This window comes from Anastrepha ludens, chromosome 2, assembly GCF_028408465.1.
Source record: "Anastrepha ludens isolate Willacy chromosome 2, idAnaLude1.1, whole genome shotgun sequence".
NCBI lineage: Eukaryota > Metazoa > Arthropoda > Insecta > Diptera > Tephritidae > Anastrepha > Anastrepha ludens.
The window spans coordinates 35,688,588-35,710,272 of record NC_071498.1 but is presented as its reverse complement, the minus strand read 5'-3'; the positions used below and the strand labels follow the sequence as shown (position 1 = coordinate 35,710,272).

Below are 21,685 nucleotides of genomic sequence, written 5' to 3'. Positions count from 1 at the left end.
CCCCTCGAAAAAAAGGTGCGTCCGCTTTGTCAGCATAACTCTTGACAGGATCATCAAAAATGAAAAAACAAAAATAAGTGTTTTAGTTAAGACCATAAGCTCGTGCTTGAACGAAGGAAAGAAAAAAAATTAAAAATTGGAATTTTGGCAGACACTTTTCCAAAAAAAGGAAAATTTCGGTCAAATTTGTTTGACATTTTGTTTTTTTTTAAATAGTTGTAAATGAAAAAAAAAGTCCTTCGTTCAAGCACGAGTAAATTGTATCTCGAGCAACTGTGTAAAATTTCATCAAGATCGGTTGAGTAGTTTTCGAGAATATTTGACACCGACTTTGAAAACACGGTTCCGAGAAAAACGCGTTTAAAGTAACAATAAGAGTGGCTTGCAGCGCACACCTTCCAAAGGCTGTATCTCCGAAACTATTATTCGGATCGACTTGAAAATTTAGGATAATATTCTTGAGATGTTGTACGAGTAGAAATTAATAAGTTAAAAAAATCGATTTTTTGAACCCACGAAACCCATGTAACCCCTTAAGTCAATCTAGGGCCATGCATGTGCCAAATGTACCGTTAAAATTCCCAAAGTATTCTATTACTCACACCGTTTCTCATACGTTGTGGAGGTCAGCTGGACATAATTTTCAGAAAACACGTTTAAAGGTTCACATACAACTTCGAAAATTTGAAAATCACTCAACCAGATTATCCTACACAAATTATTTTCCAATTTATGTAAAAAACAGATTTTTTCAAAATATTACATATGCTAATGTTTTTAAGGTAATATAAATATACCTATAAGATATAAGATAAACAACGTTCAATTAAAAGTATTGTATATAGGCATGTACACATGTGCATATATTCAGCTGATTCTTCTAATAAATGGTGGCATCATTATTTTTGAATTGAAAAATAAAAAACTAATAATAATCAGAACAAAGCAGCAAAATTACTGATAAAAATATAATTTATATAATTTCTTTCGTTAGAATTTGAAGTGTTTAATGATTATTGAACATAAAAAAGAAGATGCGGAGAAAGCGTTGAAAGAAATTTTTTCGTGGCTACTATCAACTACAACAATTCTATTTCGAAACCCTCCACACTCTCCGAACAACTATTCTATTAAGAATTTTCTGCATCAAATACATCTGATGAATCTTGAAAATCTCAATAATAAATTTTATTCAAAATACCAAGCGAATGAATTTATCTTAGAAATTGTATTCCAATTACAACACGAACATACAAAAATAGTTGATTTGGATGCTCTCTTAACTTGAGGCTAACTCGCAGATATTGTGCAGTTAACCTTTCATAAAGTCGCTACAATGAAATTAGAAATCGTCAAACCTGAGTAAATACATCAGTCATATAAGCGACTATCTATTATATATCTATTTTTTTCTTTTTCATACATTCACGCTTACTTTCGTATTAGTAAAATAAATACTGTTTTATTTAACGTACACAAAAATCTTGCTAAATGCTAAACAAATATTAATACTTACTTACTCGCATACTTACATACATACGCATAAATCTAACTCAAACAACATCAAAACTCTAATTTAAATTTTTTTTACTGAATACCAACTCACTCGTATACTCGTAGTTTTGCGCATCTACATCATATCACAACACCGTTACAACACCGCCTCTTACAACCCATACCATTAATACCATTCGCACCATTACCACCACCCGCACCCGCTGTCGATACACAAACAGTACAAATTATTGAACCACATACGCAAGCATCTAATGGATATCCACAATTTTGGCAAAAATTTGCTAATTCAAATCCTTTAAATCTGGTTTATAGTAATTTCGATGATGGAGCCGAATTTGTGCCACTCGAACAACAACAACAGGCACGTGGTGTCACACCAAATCTGAGGAACAAACCGTTCGGTAAGTGGATAGAACTTTTAATTAGTACATATTTATTTATTTATTTATAGTTTAAAAAAGTGAGATTTAAGTAACAAATAACATTTGAGAAACCATTCACTGTTTTAGAATCTTAATCTTTTTCGATAAGTCATATGATAGATTTTCCACTAACTCTCTTTACCAAGAACGAAACTATTTACTTCGCTCTAAAATTTAACATGGGAAATGGCCATGTTCCAAATGTAAAAACACTTCAAATATTCAAAATATGTCCATCGAAAAGTAAGGTTAAATTTTAAATTTAAATTGCGTGGGTGCATGGATTGTTTTTAGGCCGGTAATACTCACGTTTGAGAGAATACAGGTTAAGAGAATACTGAATCAGCAAGAATGATTGAAACAAGATTACGCCCATCAGAGAGTACGTGACGTTCACATTCGTGCAGTTACCTCTATTCGTCATCTACACTTACAACAAGCTTTTGAGTGCCTTTGTAAATTCTGTGTTTTAAGTTCATCTGTTGTTAGTGGCTGCTATAGCATTCTCGTCAACTTGTGAAGAGAGAAATCCCAGCGGGACTTGTATGCCTGCACTCGATTCTCCAAGTTCTCTTCCAAAGAATTTTCGCCCACACTCTTCTACTCCTTCTTCTAGGACCCAATACAGATTGACGTTGTGCTGTCGAAGAGGTTTTAAGGATGTTGCTTCGTAAACTCATTTCGAGTTTGTTGTTACTGAGCCTTAACCATGCCCCGACTGTCTATAATGAAGGCTAGTTTTGAAAGAGTGAGGTTTCTCTTTCTTACCAGATCCGTCAACATTTCAATTGTACAGACCTGGGCTAGCAAAAAGCTGTAGTAGTCTAGAAGCCTGTAAGTTGTTTCTTAATGGAAGTCGCTAGAAAAATACACCAGATCCTGAGAGTATCGTAATCTCGTCAGCACTTAGAGAAATATCAGATTTTCATGCGTTTTTGACGGCGGAATGGATGTCGAAATGATTGTCAAAGTCGATTTCCTTATTCTGATAATCACAGCTTCTAAGTTCCACCTCTGTTTTCAAAGGACGGATACATTGTTTTTATCCGTCATCGCTTGAGTTCGAAAAAATTTTTCAAAAGTTGACTGACTTTAATAAAGATTAATAATTTTTTCAAAAAGCGTCGTACGTCGATCATATTTGACACTTTTGAAGTAGACAGCTGCAGTAAACAAACAGACATATATATTGTATATATATATAATTGGCGCGTACAACCTTTTTGGGTGTTTGGCCGAGCTCCTCCTCCTATTTGTGGTGTGCGTCTTGATGTTGTTCCACAAATGGAGGGACCTACAGTTTCAGGCGGACTCCGAATGGCAGATATTTTTATGAGGAGCTTTTTCATGGCAGAAATCCACTCTACAATCGGAGGTTTGCCATTGCCTGCCGAGGGGCGACCGCTATTAGAAAAATGTTTTTCTTAATTTTAGTGTTTCACCGAGATTCGAACCTACGTTCTCACTGTGAATTCCGAATGGTAGTCACGCACCAACCCATTCGGCTACGGCGGTCGCCTATACTTCACAGGATCATTTCTGTAGTCAGTCTTCATTTACTTTCAATGCAAACAAACATACAAGCAGTCAAAATATTTTTGTTTACTTAGTAAAAAGGTATTCAAAAACAAAATGAATGATTAATTTTACCCCACCTTGTATATATGTACATAGGTATATGCCGAGCAGAAAAACTGGAGAGCAGCTAAATCTAATCTAATCTATCTAATCTAATCTAGACTTAGATCTGCTACCTAAAAATTGTCTTATCCCTAAATACTATTTTTATTTATTGCATATAAGTTTAAGAATGCTAATTACCTTTCTCTCGCAGATGTGGATGTGGTAACCAGCGATATTAATGGCGGCAACCAGGGGAGCGTGTTTTTCCAGCAATCGTTCCCCAACTTTGGAAATGATTTCTTTAATCCGTTTGGCGGTTTTGGTTTCGGTGGCTTTGGAGGCACTCCCCGTCAGCACTGGTGGAAGGGGTAAGTGGATTTTGAATAGCTATAGAATTAAGTTAGTAACAGATTTCGGGAACAAATATGTACATAATTATATATGTATGTATGTATTAAATTCGAATGGGAAAATAAAGGAATCAATTCAAAGAGTTCGTAAGTTCTTGTTGTATTTGAAATAAATTCTCATCCTGTAACGCCATCGTTGCTGCGCATTCGTTATTTGGAGCATTCAGATATGGTTCTTGCCTGCTGAAGTAAGCTATAACATTTTTGAAACGTCATCATGTGGTGGTAAAGCTGAATCAGTAAAGGCCAATAATCCGAAAACCAATATTATAAACTCATTTTCCGACATTGACCGAAATAACCCGAAAAGTAATATTTTGAATTTATTAGTTTTCAACAATACTTCGCTAGTTATGACTTTTATGATAAAAGTTCCGAATTTTATTTTAACTTGTTTTGATTCGCTTACATAGTTTAGTTTAACTAGCATAACTTGACTAAAAAAATAAATCAGTCTACTATGACTTTTCTCAAAAAAGTTGGTAAGGTAAAAAACATCCAGGACTCCTGTAGGGGTTGCTCTGAGAATCACAAGAATATCAACGATTTTCTTCAGGGAAAATATTTTGTCCTTTCCTTGTAATTTTTGAAAAATATGATCACTGGTATTTTTGATACCTGAAAATAAATGAATGCTCAGATTTGGAGCACAATTCAATTTTCCGACTTTCTGATCGGGGAATTTTATACTTTTCTAATTATTGCATACTCTGGCAGAGTTTCCAGGTTTCACAACCATAAAAGAGGACCGTTTTTAAAAATGCTCAGTTTAGTACGTCTACTAAAATTACGTGAAGCTCAAGTTTAGCTCAATTTATAGAAACTTAAACCTGAGAATATTCGTATAGGTTATTTAAAAATTTATTCATTTATTAATCATTAGGCGGCCGCCGTAGCCGAATGGGTTGGTGCGTGATTACCATTCGGAATTCACAGAGAGAACGTAGGTTCGAATCTCGGTGAAAGCAAAACTAATAAAAACATTTTTCTGATAGCGGTCACCCCTCGGCAGGCAATGGCAAACCTCCGATTGTAGAGTGGATTTCTGCCATGAAAAAGCTCCTCATAAAAATATCTGCCGTTCGGAGTCGGCTTAAAACTGTAGGTCCCTCCATTTGTGGAACCACATCAAGACGCACACCATAAATAGGAGGAGGAGCTCGGCTAAACACCCAATTGTGCCAATTATATATATATATATAATATATATTTACAAATTTAATTAAACATTATAAAATTGGTATCAAATAAGTTGCGTTTTAGAGAACTTAAGTCAAAAAATATTTTCAATAGGATTGCCAACTAATTTTAAATAAAATATGTTTTTATTTCACCAATTATTTAAGAAGTTTGAACTGCTTTGCGATGAGGGTACCAAGATCTTGCAAAACAGCTCAAACACTTTATCCTAATTAAAAAAGACAAACAACTTTCTATTAGTTTCTAACGATTTTAATGGAATTTTAAAATGCTTTAATATGCAGCGGTTAAAATAAGGAAATGGGATTGAGCAATTTTTTCAACAGGAAGTTATCGCATACCTACGGTAAACTCGAAAAACGCAGAGCAAAACCACCTCTTATACATACATACATACAGGGTAGTCCATCAAGCGTTTGGAATTTTAATTACTAATTTTAATAAATAACAAATGTAAGGCTTAAAACAAATTATTTTATATTTAGACATTTTACAAATGAGTCACTTTTTGCTTAACAAATTTGCGCATCATTAAAAAAATTCAAAAATCGAATAATCAGACGAAACGGTGATGGCAATGAACCCTCTAGAAGCTGCGATTTGCCTCCATTTGACAATTTTTGCGAAAATAACCAAAAATTGGGTTGTTATGTAAAGGTGAGTCGTGGAATTCTTACGAATGAAATTGTGTTTCATGTTTAATGGCAAGATTTACTATTTCGTATAAAATCTTTTCCAAATCATTTAACAATATATATGAACCTTTTATTTTGCGGAATTGAATTAAATTTCTAAAGCTAAATGGACCATCCTGTACAATACACTTTAAAAGCCACTTATTTAAAAACAAATTGTTTGCTTTCTATCCCAATAAGCTCCTATTATTTATTGTAAGTACCTTTTAGTGAAGTTTCTTTGTGAATTTTTGCAAATATCACTATTAGAGCTACTGGATTGGTAGCAAACTGAACTTAAGTCGAACTCACGTATCTGCCTGCATAAAATTTTAAGTTAAAGTTCGCATTTTTGCCTTTCTTAATAATAATAGTTTTAATATTTCCCCATTTAAAAAATTAGTCACACAATTTATTTTTGATTTCATAATCTTTAAAATAATTGCGTTTACTGCTTGCTAATTTGAATAAAATTGCAGTTTTATTTATTTTCTAAATAATTTATATTTCCATTAATAGTTTGCAAATATTCTTCATACAAACTTTCATTGCTGAGGAATACATACATACATACAAATACATACATTACGTTGAGGCCGCTTGATCACATTTCAAGCGAAACTCACAGAGAAATTATGGTTAAACAAATTTAAAATATGAAATGTAAATAACAGAAATGCGTCAATATTTATTTAGCAAAGCACAAAAGATAGATATGTAGCAAAAAAACAGAAAGCAGTAAAGTAGAAATCCACAACATATACAGTACAGCATATTGAATCGTGTTCATTGACATCAAGCCGAGACAATTTCGCCGTTTGTTAGTAGTAAAGTGAAATCGTTCGTAGTTAATTTGCACATTTTTTGCAACCCATTGAGTCGATGATGATGAATAGAAAAGCAGAACGCATTGAGTTTCGTGTGACGGAGACTGGTCTGAGAGTCCCTTTTTAAAATTGCCCACAAATACATACATACATATATGGAATGTATGAACGCTACGAGTGTATTTGTAAGTGCCGGCATATGCCAGAGTACTCTCTTTCAATCAGATCGCGAGATCAACTAAATTGCTTCCTCCAATTCAATTAGAGTCAACCCGTAAATGCGTTCATTGTGCAGAGGGTGTTTTTTTTATTTGCGGTCCATGGTGGCACCACTATAGTTTGTACTCGTTTATAGGTGCACTCATACAAGGTGGCGCAAAATGAGTTAGCCTATCTGAAGGTTTATAATTGTTGCAAATGGCGTCGTACGTCAATCATATGTGACACTTGTAAACTAGACAGCTGCGGTATGCAATGTAGACAAGCAATGGAGCGCGTAAAGATCAAAATAAAGATTTCCATCACTCAAAATATTTTTTTTTATTTATTTAGTAATAAATTTATTCAAAAACGAGAACGGATGATTAATTTTGCGTCACCTTGTAGTTGGGCATGTAAATGTAGGCAAACTATGTATTTTTTTCACAGTTTTCGGTGAAGGACGAAAGTTTACATCCATCACTAAAACGCGTTAAATAAAACAATAATTCAATAGTGCCATAATCCAAAACACAATCGAAATTTAATTAAAAAGAATAATATGTAGACTTGCATACAATTTTAACTAACTTTTTCACCAATCGAAATGCTCTTAACGATAATCAATATTTTTTCGGATAGGTACTTAATGGGCAAACAAACAAAAAAGTTGGTATAGTCTTATCACGAGGACTACAAGTTTTTAAAAATTAAACAAAAAATAATAATTTTTTATATCAACATCCAATACAGTTTGACTCACGCTTACGACTACGCTTAACGCTTACTGAGCCTACGAATATGTATATATGGGCACACAAACATCGTCAGTGGATATAAAGCTTGTCTGTCATTGGAACTTTGTAGAATTTTCGTCTTTGAATTTTGCCCTATCATTGTCGTACATCTTCCCCTTTTCCACATCCCATTTTAGTTTACTGGAACTATTAACGAGTACATACATACATAGATCTGTACATATATTCAACTAGGCGTACGTGTGTGCCAACACTTGATAATTGACTGTAGCTAAACAATGGATGTACTGTTATGCACATCCCTCAATATTTACATACAGGAATACTAACACAAAAAGTTAAGTAATATACTTAAAAATATAGCGCTAAAGCGCCAATTTGAGCCTAAGCGGCGAATTTTCAACTTTCCCGCGAATTCGTGAAATTTCTACTAAATAATGAATGTCTCCCCAGCTATTTATTGCGGTCAGCATTGTTGTGAGCTTTCATTTAAATTTATTTGTAAATGCTGAATACATGCATATGTAGATACATGCGTGCATACATGCACATATACATATGTACATACGTGCGTGCGCATGCAATAGTTCGCCAATGTACTCACTCGCGTCCACTCGACATTTATGATTGCACTTTGCCCACAGGTTTGTTGTATATTTATACGAATGTGCATATCTCGTTTGGGCACATCTACAATAAAAAAAAACAGTAAAAAAGAACCATTAAACAGTGAGCCAATCGGTAAACTCTATAGCGCTTGCAGATTATTCTGTGTTTTAGCATTAGGAAAAATACAATATATAAGAGCAATTAATTAGAAACGATTGCAACAACAGCTGGCCAGCAGTCAAGTTGTTTGTTTCGACCGGCCGACAAATTAACGCAAAGCTTTCGAAGGCACACTGTTGGTATGTGTGTATACACTCATATGTTATTATAAGTACTTACATATGTGCGCTGCAGTGAAAAGCCAGACACTCAGCAATCATGCTGGTTCATGAACTGATATTTCATTGGAGAAGTCATATTAGATCGAGAGTGACTAGAATTGTTGCAGTTGCAAAATTACCAATTAGTGGTGTATGCAGAGCAAATATTTATTATATTATATTTATTTAATCTATGAATAAATTCTTATTACAATCTGAATGTCCCAGGAACTTAATTAATTTAATTTTTGATAAAAATTGATTTAGGCAAGGCGAAATAAGAAAGAAAGTTGAGATCTGATTAAATTCACTAATAGCACGACAAGAATAATTTACATTATCTGCAAGGAAACGAATGTGAAGATATATTATTTCTGTGAGCTGCGAAAAATCTTAAACTCTCTGTGTAATGTGAAAGATGTAAGTCAACGCAAGAATCGATCTTCTTTTGTCTAATACTTCTAAGTTCAAAAGATGCAAGCACGCCTTATAATAGTATAGCAAATTTGGGAAACATCTTAAGAATGTGCTAAGATCTGGCGATATGAAATTGATAGAGTTGACGCCAGGTTATTGCCTCATTCTCTAAATTTGAACATACAAAAGAGCCTCATAAAGCAATTTTAAGTGTATTGATCACAAAATGTAGCAAAAAATGTAGAAAATAAATAGCCCGAAGCTTCATACTTTCTTAAGCTTTTCTTCTAATATCGTAAACAAAAATGCTTTAAACGTAAAAGATGCACGAAGTGAGAATTAAAATATATGTATGGTATTAATGTAGACGTAGTTAACATTATTTTTTCTTGTCCATTGTGAATTAGTTCATAAACTAAAAAGCTGATGCAGGGGACATGCTAAAAATTCCAGTTTCTATCGTGAAAAAAGGTAGAAAACCAATTACTTCGTTTCCATGGCTGTCGGTTCTACGTTCTACTGGAACGACCTGGATTTATATCCGACCAGTCACTCCAGTAGCATTCCCCGTAATTGTTTGATTTCCCATAGAGTTTATGTTAAATTTCACATTTTCATCACTTTAACAGAGCAAAATATGATCCAATATATGACTTCAAAGTACACTCGAAAGTTCTAAATAGAATAAGCTATACCCGAAGAATTTCATAAGTTCACCGGTTAAAATGACAGATAATTCATTTAATACATTTTTTTAAAAGGCAGGGAAATAAATGTCTTAATTTAAGTGCAATTTTTGTCGCGAATGATATAATACAAGATTGCGCAGACTTTTGTGCTAAACAGAATTACAATGGATAGCGGGTCACTGGCTGATGGGTACCCGCTGTCAAAATTAGAACACATTTACATAATCGCATGATTTTCTTGCCGTCGGTTAGTTTTACGACGGGAAAATATTTAAATTTATTTATATTTTAGATTACTTGATGACAATTTGTTTGTTTATCAGCAACAGCAAGCAAATAAAAAGCAAGTAATATTCCATTTGCACAAGAAAATTGTGAAAGAAAAGATTTCCATACAAAATTAATTTTATTGTAACCACAAATTTGTCAGCTGAAAGTGTTTACCGTCCACGTTGCAATTGTGTTGACCGACCGAATTTTCCGACGGGACTAGATCAGCTGTTTACCTCCCATCAAACCGTTACCCGCTGTCCGCTGCAATTCTGTTTCGGGCCTTAAGTGGAAAAAAGAGCGTAACTATGATGTAGGTAGAGAGACAGATCTAAGCATTGTGTGAAAATAGCGAATACATATTATGAAACGAAAACGAAAAGTTAGGTTAGGGTAATGTGAATAGGGTGATAGAAAAGAGAACATAGAATAAAAAGTTGTTTATAAACAAAAATCTAGAATTTCGTCAGCTCAAAAGCCAATTCTGCCAAATTCACCGAGAGTCGAATAGCGATTCACGAAAAGCGCAACCTTCATATTCTCTCAATATCAGTTTTTGTGTTGCTGCAAAGTTGGCCCCAAAGGAGCTTAATTTTATGCAAAGAGGGGCCGCGTTGATATCGCTAAAGACATGATTTCTAAGACTCAATCCGACCCAACATTTATCAAACGCATTAGTCACAAAAGAAAGCGGTGCTCACGATTTTTGTGGATTACAACGGTATTGAACACCACGATTTTTTGCCAGAAAGTGAGACAGTTATTAAGAACCATTATTTGGGCGTTATGAGACATTTTCGTGAAGCATTTCGCCAAAAGAAAGGATTTGTAGGAAAACAACTCGTGGATTTTGCACCATTGTAACGTACCCTAACACAGTGCCACCATCATCTTTGAATTTTTGACCAAGAACGAAACGAATACAATCCTACACCCATCGAATTCACCTGATAAGGCTCCTTCGATTTTTTCCTGTTTGATCGAGTCAAAAAAGACGGCTCCGACCGATATATCGAAAATAGAGTTCCAGAAATGTTTCGAGAGCTAGATCAAACGCCGCCAATCAAGTAGAAGAAGAATTAGGGATATATAAAATCTACAGATAAGTCTTCGAAATTGATATTAATTCATATTTATGTCTTATTTTCATATAAGTATACGAGGTGTGTTCAAAATGTATCGCGAATTTTGAATTTTCGCAGGTTACGTATATTCTAATTTCGATTTTTTTGTGGCGATATGTTGGTACTCATGTCTCTCACTCATGCCGACCATTTTGAATGTTCAGTTAATGTGCCATACGGAGAAGCTACTTTGGACCAAAGCAACGTTTATAGGTGGTACAAAATGTTCTCAGAAGACCGAGAAGCTGTGCACGACGAAAAGCGTGTCGGACGCCCGACCACTTTAACAACAGACGAAAAAATTGATGAAGTGAAGAAAATGCTATTGGCCAATCGTCGAATCACCGTTAGAGAAGTTGCTCAGGACCTAGACATATCGATTGCCTCGTGCCATTCGATTTTTTTTCAATGATTTGGGCATGAGACGGGTCGCCGCAAAATTCGTCCCAAAACTGCTCAATTTCGACCAAAAGCAGCATCGCATGAACGTTGCTAATGAGATGTTAGACTCTGTAAAAGTTTTGCTTACTGTTTTCTTCTATTGCAGGGGCATTGTGCATCAAGAGTTCTTGCCACAGGGTAAAACGGTCAATAGGGAATATTACCTGCAAGTTATGTGCAATTTGGGCGAAGCAATCCGCCAGAAACGCCCGGATTTGTGGAAGAACAAAAATTGGCTCTTGCGTCACGATAACGCCCCTGGTCACACATCGTTGCTTGTGCGCGACTTTTTGGCCAAACACAACACACTAATGATGCCACAGCCACCGTATTTCTCAGATCTGGCCCCTGTGACTTTTCATTGTTCCCGAAACTGAAGAGGCCCATGAATGACAACGATACGCTACGATTGACGAGATAAAGATGGCATCGAAGGAGGATCTGAAAAAGATTAAAAAATGATTTTTTGAAGTGCTCCGAAGCTTGGAAAAAACGTTGGCACAAGTGCATAATATCTCATGGGGATTACTTTGAAGGGGACAAAATAGATATTAATGAATAAATAATTAATTTTTGAAAAAACACAAAATTCGCGATACTTTTTGAACACACCTCGTATCTCCTACCTTATTTATATCGTATCTTAAAATAAATTTGTCGCGCCTCATTTAATATGGGCATTAAAGGGTTAAGTGACGAATCGAAAGCGGCTAATGTAATAATATTTTTGTAATTAAAGTCGTACTTTTAAAGTATGTATGTAAATTAATGCTACGTGTCATTGTAATGAGTATCTATGCACGTATAGCCTTGTTATTCGTTTGACGTTTGTGGGGTAGAACTTTTAACTTAAATCACTTGTAATCGTCAGTAGAAAGTTAATTAGTTCATACCATCACATAATTACCGGTTATGAGTAATCAATTTGTTTTCAAAAGTAGTTCAGTATAGAGAAATGTGCAAAGCATTTAGAATTTTCACGGTCATACATATAAGTAACTATTATTTGTTGAGCTAGAGAATATGTGTCGCTAATTAAAGCTGTTTGCACGTTTGCCCGTACGGGTACGGGTCGGTTTCAACTGAGACTTCTAGAATCGCTAAATATTGGGCGAGTTAGTTATTAATCACAGACAGAATTAAGTATTATATGTACACGTACGTATGTACCATATGTAGCTATGTACTTATCTAAGATATATATTTCTATAAATTAATTAATATAATTTTGCTAAAGCTTAATACAAATTGAGTGGCGTAACCAGACGGCTTTAAATTTATGTCGCAATTGGAGCGTTACAAATGCGTTTAAATACCTGAAAAATGAATTAAAATTGTACCATTAAGTTACAAAAACAAAATAATAATAATAAATATTGTAATTAAATTTTGTGCCGCTGAATCTAAAAGTATCAATTTTCTCTCTCAGGTTGAAACTTTGTGCTAACAATAGGTCGATTTGAAAAGCTGCGATTTTGAAATAAATTTATAAAAAACTTTTGGTGTGGAAATGTAAGCTATTGTACACGTGCACATTTGTATGTATTATACAATGCAATGCAGTGCTTTTGTATGCATAAGAAACATTACAGTGATATACAAGCTTAAATGTAAGCTCGCAAATCTCATTTTTAATAATTGCCGCTTAAATTTTATTGGCTCGTCTTTTTTCCACGAAGAAAGCACAGTCATTTCACATTTCGTTTGATTTAATATTCATCAAGTAAACAAAATGTCATTTGAATGCTGGAGTTGAATATAAATTTAAAAATTAAGTTGTTGAGAAGCCTTGAATTTGCATTGTTGTCGTACGATGGTTGCCAAAGTATTAATTTTAAGAGATTAGGCTACAGTAGCGGCGGAAGAAATAAGCACCTTTTTGGATTTTTTCAGCATGACAACGAAATGAAATATGATCAAAAAGTTCTCGGAATATATTCAGAAAATATTAATCTATTGATGATATTATCGCCTTCAAAGTGCTTTCCATCAACTATATTGAAATTATGCCAGCGTTTGATCCAGCTCTCGAAACACTTCTGCAACTCTATTTTCGGTATAGCCATCATAGCCGTCTTAGATTTCTCCATTATTTCCTTTCGGCTGTAAAAACGTTTCCCCGTAGTGTTTTTTCTTTACGCGATCAGACAAAAAATATGGTGGACTGTGCAAGGGTGCCTTACCATGGTGCGAAATCCACGAGTTGTTTTCTCACAAATCGTTTCTTTTTGGCGAATTGCTTCATTGCTGATAATCCATAAAAACCGTGAGTACCACTTTCTTTTTTGGCTGAAGACGATGTGGTTTTTTTGGTTTCGGTTCATTCGCTTGATGTCTGTATCGTACTCATAAACTCACGTTTCGTCTCCTGTAATGATGCGTTTAATGAATGCTTCGGATTCAGTATTGGAAATCATGTCTTTGGCGATATCAACGGGGTTACTTTCCTGCGTGAAATTTAGCTTTTTTGGGATCAACTTTGCAGCAACGCAGCGCAAACCTAAATCATTAACTACTACCATATCCTGAACGGATCCATAAGCAATGTTCACGTGATCTGCCACTGGTCTGGTGGGTTATTTGCTTTATTGATCACCTTTTCTTTCCCTTTATTGATGTTGTCATCAGATTTTGATGTCGACAGCCTACCACTACGTTCGTCAAGATGATGAATTCACGTTCTCTTCTGAAGGGTGTTTACTGATATAGCAATGGCTCATTGGCTCATTTTTTATCAACCCGCAGCTCTGACGCACCGAAGCCGGCAGAAACTTTGCAACGGTAGAAATGACGAATGGTATAAAGCAAGTATTTGTTTAGACCAAGCCAAACGATTGCCAAATATTCCCCTATGTAAGTATTTGAAATTTTCAACAGTATCCGGTTGGGGAAAAAATTTGCGTTACTTCTGGCAAAAGATATGTTTTGGTTTCAAATTGGCGAAATCTTTTGATATATACAATACGTTCGATTTATTTCGGGCGTTTAAGTAGAAACTTGGGCTTTGCTGTATTAAAAGCCTTATAGTAGTATTTTGTGATAAATAAATGGTCTTTCAAAAATGAGGCCAATATGTCCTTTTTTTTAGTGCAATCTTTAACATTTGTTAAGTAAACAGATGTACAATTTTACACGATAGGACAATGCGTTGAACGTATTGAAATTTATTATAAAATGTTCGACCTTGAAGAACCACATATCGCAATATTCGTAAACTTTTTGGTGAAAATAATGGTTCGAATGAATTTACAATTCAAAAGTTGGTAAAAAAATGTCAAGAAACTGGTTCTATCGAGGATAGAAAAAGGGCTGGACGACCAAAAACCGTACGTTCTGTTGAGAATGTTGTTGCTGTAGCACAAAGTATTGTTGAACATCCTTCAACATCGCAACAATTACATAGGTATTTATGTAGTCTGCGTCTTGATGTTGCTCGACAAAATGGAGAGACCTACAGTTTTAGGCCGACTCTGAACGGTAAATGGTTTTTCGGAGGTTTGCCATTGCTTGCCAAAGAATGACTGTTATTAGAAAAAACGATTTCTATTGCTTGATGTTTCATGCACGGAGACTCGAAGCTGTGCACCTATGAATTGTAGTCACGCACCAACCCATTCGACTCCGCGGCCACCAGAAAAATCATTACATTCACTTAAATGCTTGGTGCAATTTTGGACTGGCAGAATAATCGACTTGTTTTTCCCCGAAGATGCAAATGAAAGAGCTGTTACTGTCAATGGACATCGCTAAGAACAATCGATGGAACGATATAGATGATTTTTATTTTCAACAGGATGGAGCCACAAGTCACATAATACGGTAAAACATTGCTTTATTGCGATCTAAGTTTCCCGTTCGATTAATTTCACGTAATGGTTTAATAAACTGGTCACCTGGTCATGCAATCTAGCCTCATTAGACTACTTTTTGCGAGATGTTTTGAAAATTAAAGTTTACGATACGAACCTTCGGGCCGAGATTGCTGAACTAAATGCGATAATGTGTGAGCGAGTCAATGGAAATTTTAATTTTCTTATCACACCCTGTATACGGTGGGCATTTAAATGATGTTATTTTTCACATATAATTGTTAAGAAGCATATTTTGAACAAACGTACTGAAAGAGCCTTTGTTTTTATGGTACATTTCAAACCCTCATATATCTAAGTTAAGTTAAGTCGTCACGCAATATTCGGCAGTGCGTAGGGTCGAGTCCCCGTACATGAACATCAAATAATAGAAAAAGTTTTTTCTAATAGCGGTCGCTCCTCAACAGGCAATGGCAAGCCTCCGAGTTTATTTCTGCCAAGAAAAATCTCCCTTTAAAAAGTCTGTGGTTCGGAGTCGGCTTAAAACTGTAGGTCCCTCCATTTGTGGAACATCAACAAGACGCACAACACAAATGGTAGGAGGAGTTCGGTCAAACACCTAACCGAAGTGTACGCGCCAATAATTTATTTATTTTATATCTAAGTTATGAGAATCTAAGATATAAAGATCACACCATTTGTTGTGCCAATCTACCATTAAAAATGTTGGAAAGGGTGAAAACTTTGATCCCTCAAAAAAAAGTTCTGGGTTAAACTTTCAAATTGTCGATACACGCATTTTTTTTTTTTTTGTCTTCTCTATCAGAATCCATTACCGACATCTTGATATTTTGGAAAAAATTAGCTGTTGTCATACAGTAGTTCTTTACTTGTTACAAATACATATACTCATACATACAATAGACTAAATATGATTGAATAAAAACACATGCATGCATAAACTTATAAAATATAAAAATATTGTTAATTGCTTTTATTTACAGTCCAAATGTCTGCACCGACAAGGAAGAGGACGAAAAAGTAATCGATTCCAAAGCCGATGCGAGTGACACTGATGAGATTTTGCCGGGCGTTTCAGAAACCGTTGATGTGAGACCAAGCATTTTCGGACAATTTCAAATAAGTCTTAATTCATGTGTTGAGAAACATAATAAATACGTCTGCACTCGCGTGTAAGTATTCCATCTTCGTTGTACACAGCTTGCATCATTATTCACGATTGCGTAAGACTAAAAAAAATAGACAATCAAAAAAATCTCAATAAAGATGCAAGAAAAACTTTGTTTTGTGAAAGATACGCTTTTTCACTAAATCACCTTTTCCATTTACTTTTCCACTGCCCACACACACACACACATATGCACATATACATACAAAATAGCTTAACACAAAATGGCAAAAGGAAGACAGTTACCGTAACACGTCAGTGCTGTCATGGTTATGGACGTCCACGTAATGCCGACTTCGCAACACCATGTGAGAAAATGGAAATTAAAAGCATCGATGCAACTGCAGCCGATATGGGAGCAAAAGAGTTCGTGGCGACTGCTAAGAACATCGGCATTGGCGAAGTCTTTGGAAATAAAAACGTGACCATCTTCATGCCCGTAGATGCAGCATTCAATAGCTACATTGAACAATTGCAAAGCGAAAATGTAAGTGGAACAAAATAAATTGATAAATCGATCGCTCGATCGATCGACATTCGCGCTCAGTCTCATGAAGAAAGAATTATTAATTAAGTATGTATTTTTTTATTATTTTTAGAACGCCGTTGAGCCTAAGGCCGATGGTGCCATGATGAACTTGTACAAGCGTCATATTGTTGATGGTGAAATCAGTATGTATGATCTCAAAAACGATCAGCTACTGAAGACTCAGCAACCTGATCAGCTCATACGCATCAATACCTTTGAGGTGCCACTTGCTTTGGGCGATGAACCCTACCGTTTTACAGCCAACTGTATACCAATTGAGAAACATGATAAGTTGGCGGAACAGGGTTTGGTTCACACCTTGGATGGTGTAATGAAGCCAGTGACAAAGAATATTATGGATTTAATACGCGAACGCGCCGATATGTCAATTATGCGCACTGTTCTGGAGACCACTAAATTGAATGAGCTGTTGGAGGGTGAGAAACCAGTTACCGTCTTTGTGCCAACAGATGATGCTTTCGAGAAAGTAGATCCACATCTACGACGTGCACTCAAAGAGGGCAAAGGCTGTGCTGCAAGTAAGTAAATATGTAGGCATACGCACCAGAGTTGTCAGTCGTTTTTAGCTAAATTATTCATTTGATTGAATTCACAAGTGATTGTAATGATTTTTTGTTAGCTCTGATTAGGACCAAACAAATTGGAAACATTGAAGGAATAGAACAGATAGATTTAAGGTTTGTACTTCGACCTCATGGTCTATTGTGTCCACTACTCATCACAGTACCTCATCCAAACCTAGTTCCCTTATTAAACTCTGTGCCACTTCTCTGGCTTGAATTGCCCAAGATGTATTCATCGCATTCAAGGAGAAGGGTAATGGAGTTTCCGGGGACTAGTCGCAGAAACGACAAAAGTCGTTGTAACATATCCTAATCCTAGGCAGATGGCTGCGCAATCTGCAATGACCTGTGAGAGTGCCCGTGAGCATTCTCAGTTTATCCTTAGGGGGCTTATGAGTTTCCTAAACCTCTTTTGAGGTAAGGATTTCGCCCCCATAATTAGGTGCCGGCTAACCTCCCTTAGTCTTAACTCTTCAATCCTAAGTTTCTCCTTGATGGTGTGTTGTCCCATAGGAAGGAAGATCTCGGGTGCAATGCGTCCACTACTTCGTTCCCATTATACCCTTGTGTCCTGGGATCCGGATGCATTTGTGCATTTCTAACAAATTCAGTCCCTCTATACACTCAAGGACAAGTGAGGACTTAACTTTATACGATGACAGCGCCTTGAGTGTCGCCTCAAGGATAAAAAGGAAGATCTTCTATGTCTCCTATTCATCACAATAGCCCGTCTGAACCCTGCTTCCGCAGTAAACGTAGTATAAAACTGGGTGAGGTCAAGCGTATGCGTCTTACTTCTGGTCGTATCATACCGAGATGTCTACTTCTTATGCTCGCTGTAGCATCTCATTCGAAAAGCAACACTAAAAAATTATTATTTTTTCTTTTTAATCCTGATTTAAGCTTTATAATTTTTTTTCTAATTTGATTTCAATCTTTTGGTTTAGGCAGTTGCAATGTTTTGCATTCCATTGATTTACTTTGAAGTCCGTTTTTCTAGTAAAAGGTATTATAATTATATAGACAAGTATACGAAAAGATGTATTCCAATTCTCTAGACAAGTATACCAAAAGATAAGAATTCATGAATCACAGGATAGCAGTCTTCAGTTAAATTTATGATTAATTCTTCTTGATTGGTGCGATAACCAACAAAAAATAAGAATACATGATTCATCAGCTGCAGTTAAAAGTGTTAGTCAATGAATTTGATTGCATACTCATAAGTAAGTTTATTAGGGTGCCTCACCAATAAAAAGTTGCAGTTTTTCCACCGGAATTATAAAATGTATTATATTTTAAGAATTTCGCTAAAATATTTCGGGAAAAATAATACAATTTACGCGAGCGGGAACTTCAAAGATCGAGTGTTTTATAAATAAAATTTGCTTTTAAAAATATTCTTTCCAAAATATCACCTCAGATAGGAGTGTCTAAACTTAAAAGGTCTATATAAAAATGTTAAAAAATGGTACCAACAGATCCGAAATAATATTTTTTGAGATACATTCAAATCGGCCCAACTCACCTAAGTGTTAATAATTTTCCGAAATATTTTGAGCGTAGTCTTGAAATATAATACATTTTATAGTGCCGATGGGAAATAAGTACCTACAATATTTTGTAAAGAACCCTAATGTATATTTCTATGTTGTGTATATATGGTCGCATATATGTATGCACTTATGTTTAATTCTATTTTTGCTTCTTTTACCCTCCAAGATATTCTGAAGAATCACATTCTCGATTTGACCTTCTGTTCCGTTGCCTCCATACCTGGTGCCAAGACAACCGCCTACAATGTGCTTGGTGAAGCGATGCGTTTCAATCGCAGCGAATCTGCCGCTGGCAAGTCAGAAGTTGCCGATTTGATCGGTGAGCAGCCGGTCGTCATCAATGGCATTGCGAAAATCATTGAAGCGGACATAATGGGCACAAATGGCGTGTTGCATGTAATTGATACGATTCTACCAACGATGTCGGCTTTGCCGCTATCGACGTTGATGCAAGAGAAGAATGTTACTATCTTTAAGCGTCTACTTGAGGCCGCTGGCTTGGATAACAACTACGATGACATGGATAATGTGACTGTGTTCGCACCAACGGACAAGGCATTGCAAGGTACGAAGTGGGCTCAACTTTTGGCTGAGTCACCTGAAAAGCTGCGTAATAATGATGAATTGGTTGAATTCCTTAACTACCATGTCGTGCAACCGATGACAAAGACCTGTGACTTGACTGATACCACTTTGCCCACCGTTGCCGGTCCAGAGGTGCGTGTAAACCTCTACTCTACGCATGCGCTCTTCTCCAATGTTATGAACCGTGCTACGGTCAACTGTGCACGTCTCGTACATTTCGATGACGAAAGCTGCGGTTCAGTGTTGCATCAAGTGGACAAACCGCTTGTACCACCAAAAATGGTAAATACAGATATACCAACCAACATTACTCAAATAACTTCACTGATTTATTTAATTCATTTCTTTTTGCCATTTCCAGAATCTGTTGCAACTCTTAGAATCCAATCCCATGTATAGTAAATTCCTCGAATTGGTACGTGCTGCTAATCTAACCAGTGTCTTGACAAATGCCAGTGACAGCTTCACACTGCTCGTGCCCAAGAATGATGTGTTCGAGGAAGTTGCCGACTGGGAGACAACTTTAACTAAAGACAAATCCGAATTGGAGAATCTGATCAAGACACATATTGTGAATGATGTTGTCTGCTGTGCCGGTATTATACCAACCAAATGGCCATTTGTGCGTTCGATTGAGTCACTTAATGGCGCACATTTACGCATCACCCGCGACCGTCGTCCGAAGATCGAAAATGCCGGTGTGACCAAGTGTGATGCGATCGCCACGAATGGCATTGTGCACGAGATCAATGACATCATAGTTCCTCACAGACGTCAACAACAACAACGGCCACAACAGCAATATCAGCCTGATGTGGAGAGCTTTGGTGATTTCTTTTTCTAAACACTTGTTCTTTGGTGAAACATGAATACATACATACATAAGTGCATATGTAGTTATATAAACGTTTGTATGTATGATGTTTAGTTCTCTGAGAATAAGTAAGCAATACATCTAATAAGCATTGGGCGGTAATTAATTAAAAAAAAATACGATAAAAGCTTAACATTGCGATATTTTTTATTTGTGTGTATTTATTTAATATAATCTGATCTACATTCGAATATATACAATACGACCTTTTTTTTTAATAAATTATATTATATTTATATGTACGTATTACACCGAATTGTGAATGTTTATATTCGCGAAATGATTAAATAAAAAATCCAAAAAACTAATCCTTCGTTTTATTTCATGTAGGGGAAAGGAGAATATAGAATTAACTGCGTAAAACACAAAGTGTCCCAAAATAATTGTTAACAAACTTTACGTGATTACACATTAAAAGTACAAAATACAAAGAAGACAGTTGAGATCATCCAGATCGAAATTATAATCCTGTGGCTATGGCTGTGCAGAGTTGTTCCGATAGCGCCATGTAATCGATATCTGTACTCGTTAAATGTATTGAAGAAAAGTATCGATGCTACAAGAGTATGGGAGAGAAGTACTCGATACTTACGCTATCGAACTCATTCCAAAATTCTCGAAGAGAAATTTCTTTACTATTTTATAAGGGGTTGAAAATGTTCCTATTCTGAACAATCATTTTTTACGACCGAAATAGGTGCCGCTATACTCTTAAAAAAATGTCTTCCCAAGCAGGAGACCTCGGTGGCACTCTTAAAAGTCATATCATAAGTCAACGCAATATCTTCATTCATTCCATGTATTAACGATATGGCTACAAAACGTTACAGACCTCGTCTTCTTCTTGATTGATTTTGTCCTAGGTTTAACAAAGCACGTCAGTAGTTTCTTTTTCGTGCTAACCGGTACCAGTTGAGCAAGTCCTTCTCCACCTGATGTTTCCGACCTACAGGAGGCCTTTCTCACTTCGTAACATTGGCTGATATCGCATTGAATACTTTAGAGCTGGAGCTGACATCCATTCGACCATCCATGTAATGACCTAGCCAGCGGATCCGC

General features: G+C 35.8%; 1 protein-coding gene and 1 long non-coding RNA gene across 2 annotated transcripts in view; one reads left to right on the top strand and one right to left on the bottom strand.

Annotated features, from left to right (window-relative positions):
* Nucleotides 1-20,934, top strand: part of LOC128868553 (transforming growth factor-beta-induced protein ig-h3) — a 44,016-nt gene extending 23,082 nt beyond the window's left edge. Inside the window, exons 2-8 of the mRNA XM_054110770.1 lie at nucleotides 1,831-1,919; nucleotides 3,775-3,931; nucleotides 16,314-16,502; nucleotides 16,712-16,985; nucleotides 17,098-17,566; nucleotides 19,334-20,034; nucleotides 20,114-20,934. Of these exons, the coding sequence (XP_053966745.1) occupies nucleotides 1,831-1,919; nucleotides 3,775-3,931; nucleotides 16,314-16,502; nucleotides 16,712-16,985; nucleotides 17,098-17,566; nucleotides 19,334-20,034; nucleotides 20,114-20,596 (2,362 nt within the window). The 3' untranslated portion in view covers nucleotides 20,597-20,934. The remainder of the gene's footprint in view (nucleotides 1-1,830; nucleotides 1,920-3,774; nucleotides 3,932-16,313; nucleotides 16,503-16,711; nucleotides 16,986-17,097; nucleotides 17,567-19,333; nucleotides 20,035-20,113) is intronic.
* Nucleotides 16,401-16,688, bottom strand: LOC128868557 (uncharacterized). The gene is made up of 2 exons (XR_008455135.1): nucleotides 16,647-16,688; nucleotides 16,401-16,559 (listed from the first exon to the last, which is right to left on the bottom strand). It is a non-coding gene; the product is annotated as an uncharacterized LOC128868557 (long non-coding RNA).
* Nucleotides 20,935-21,685: the final 751 nt, after the last annotated feature.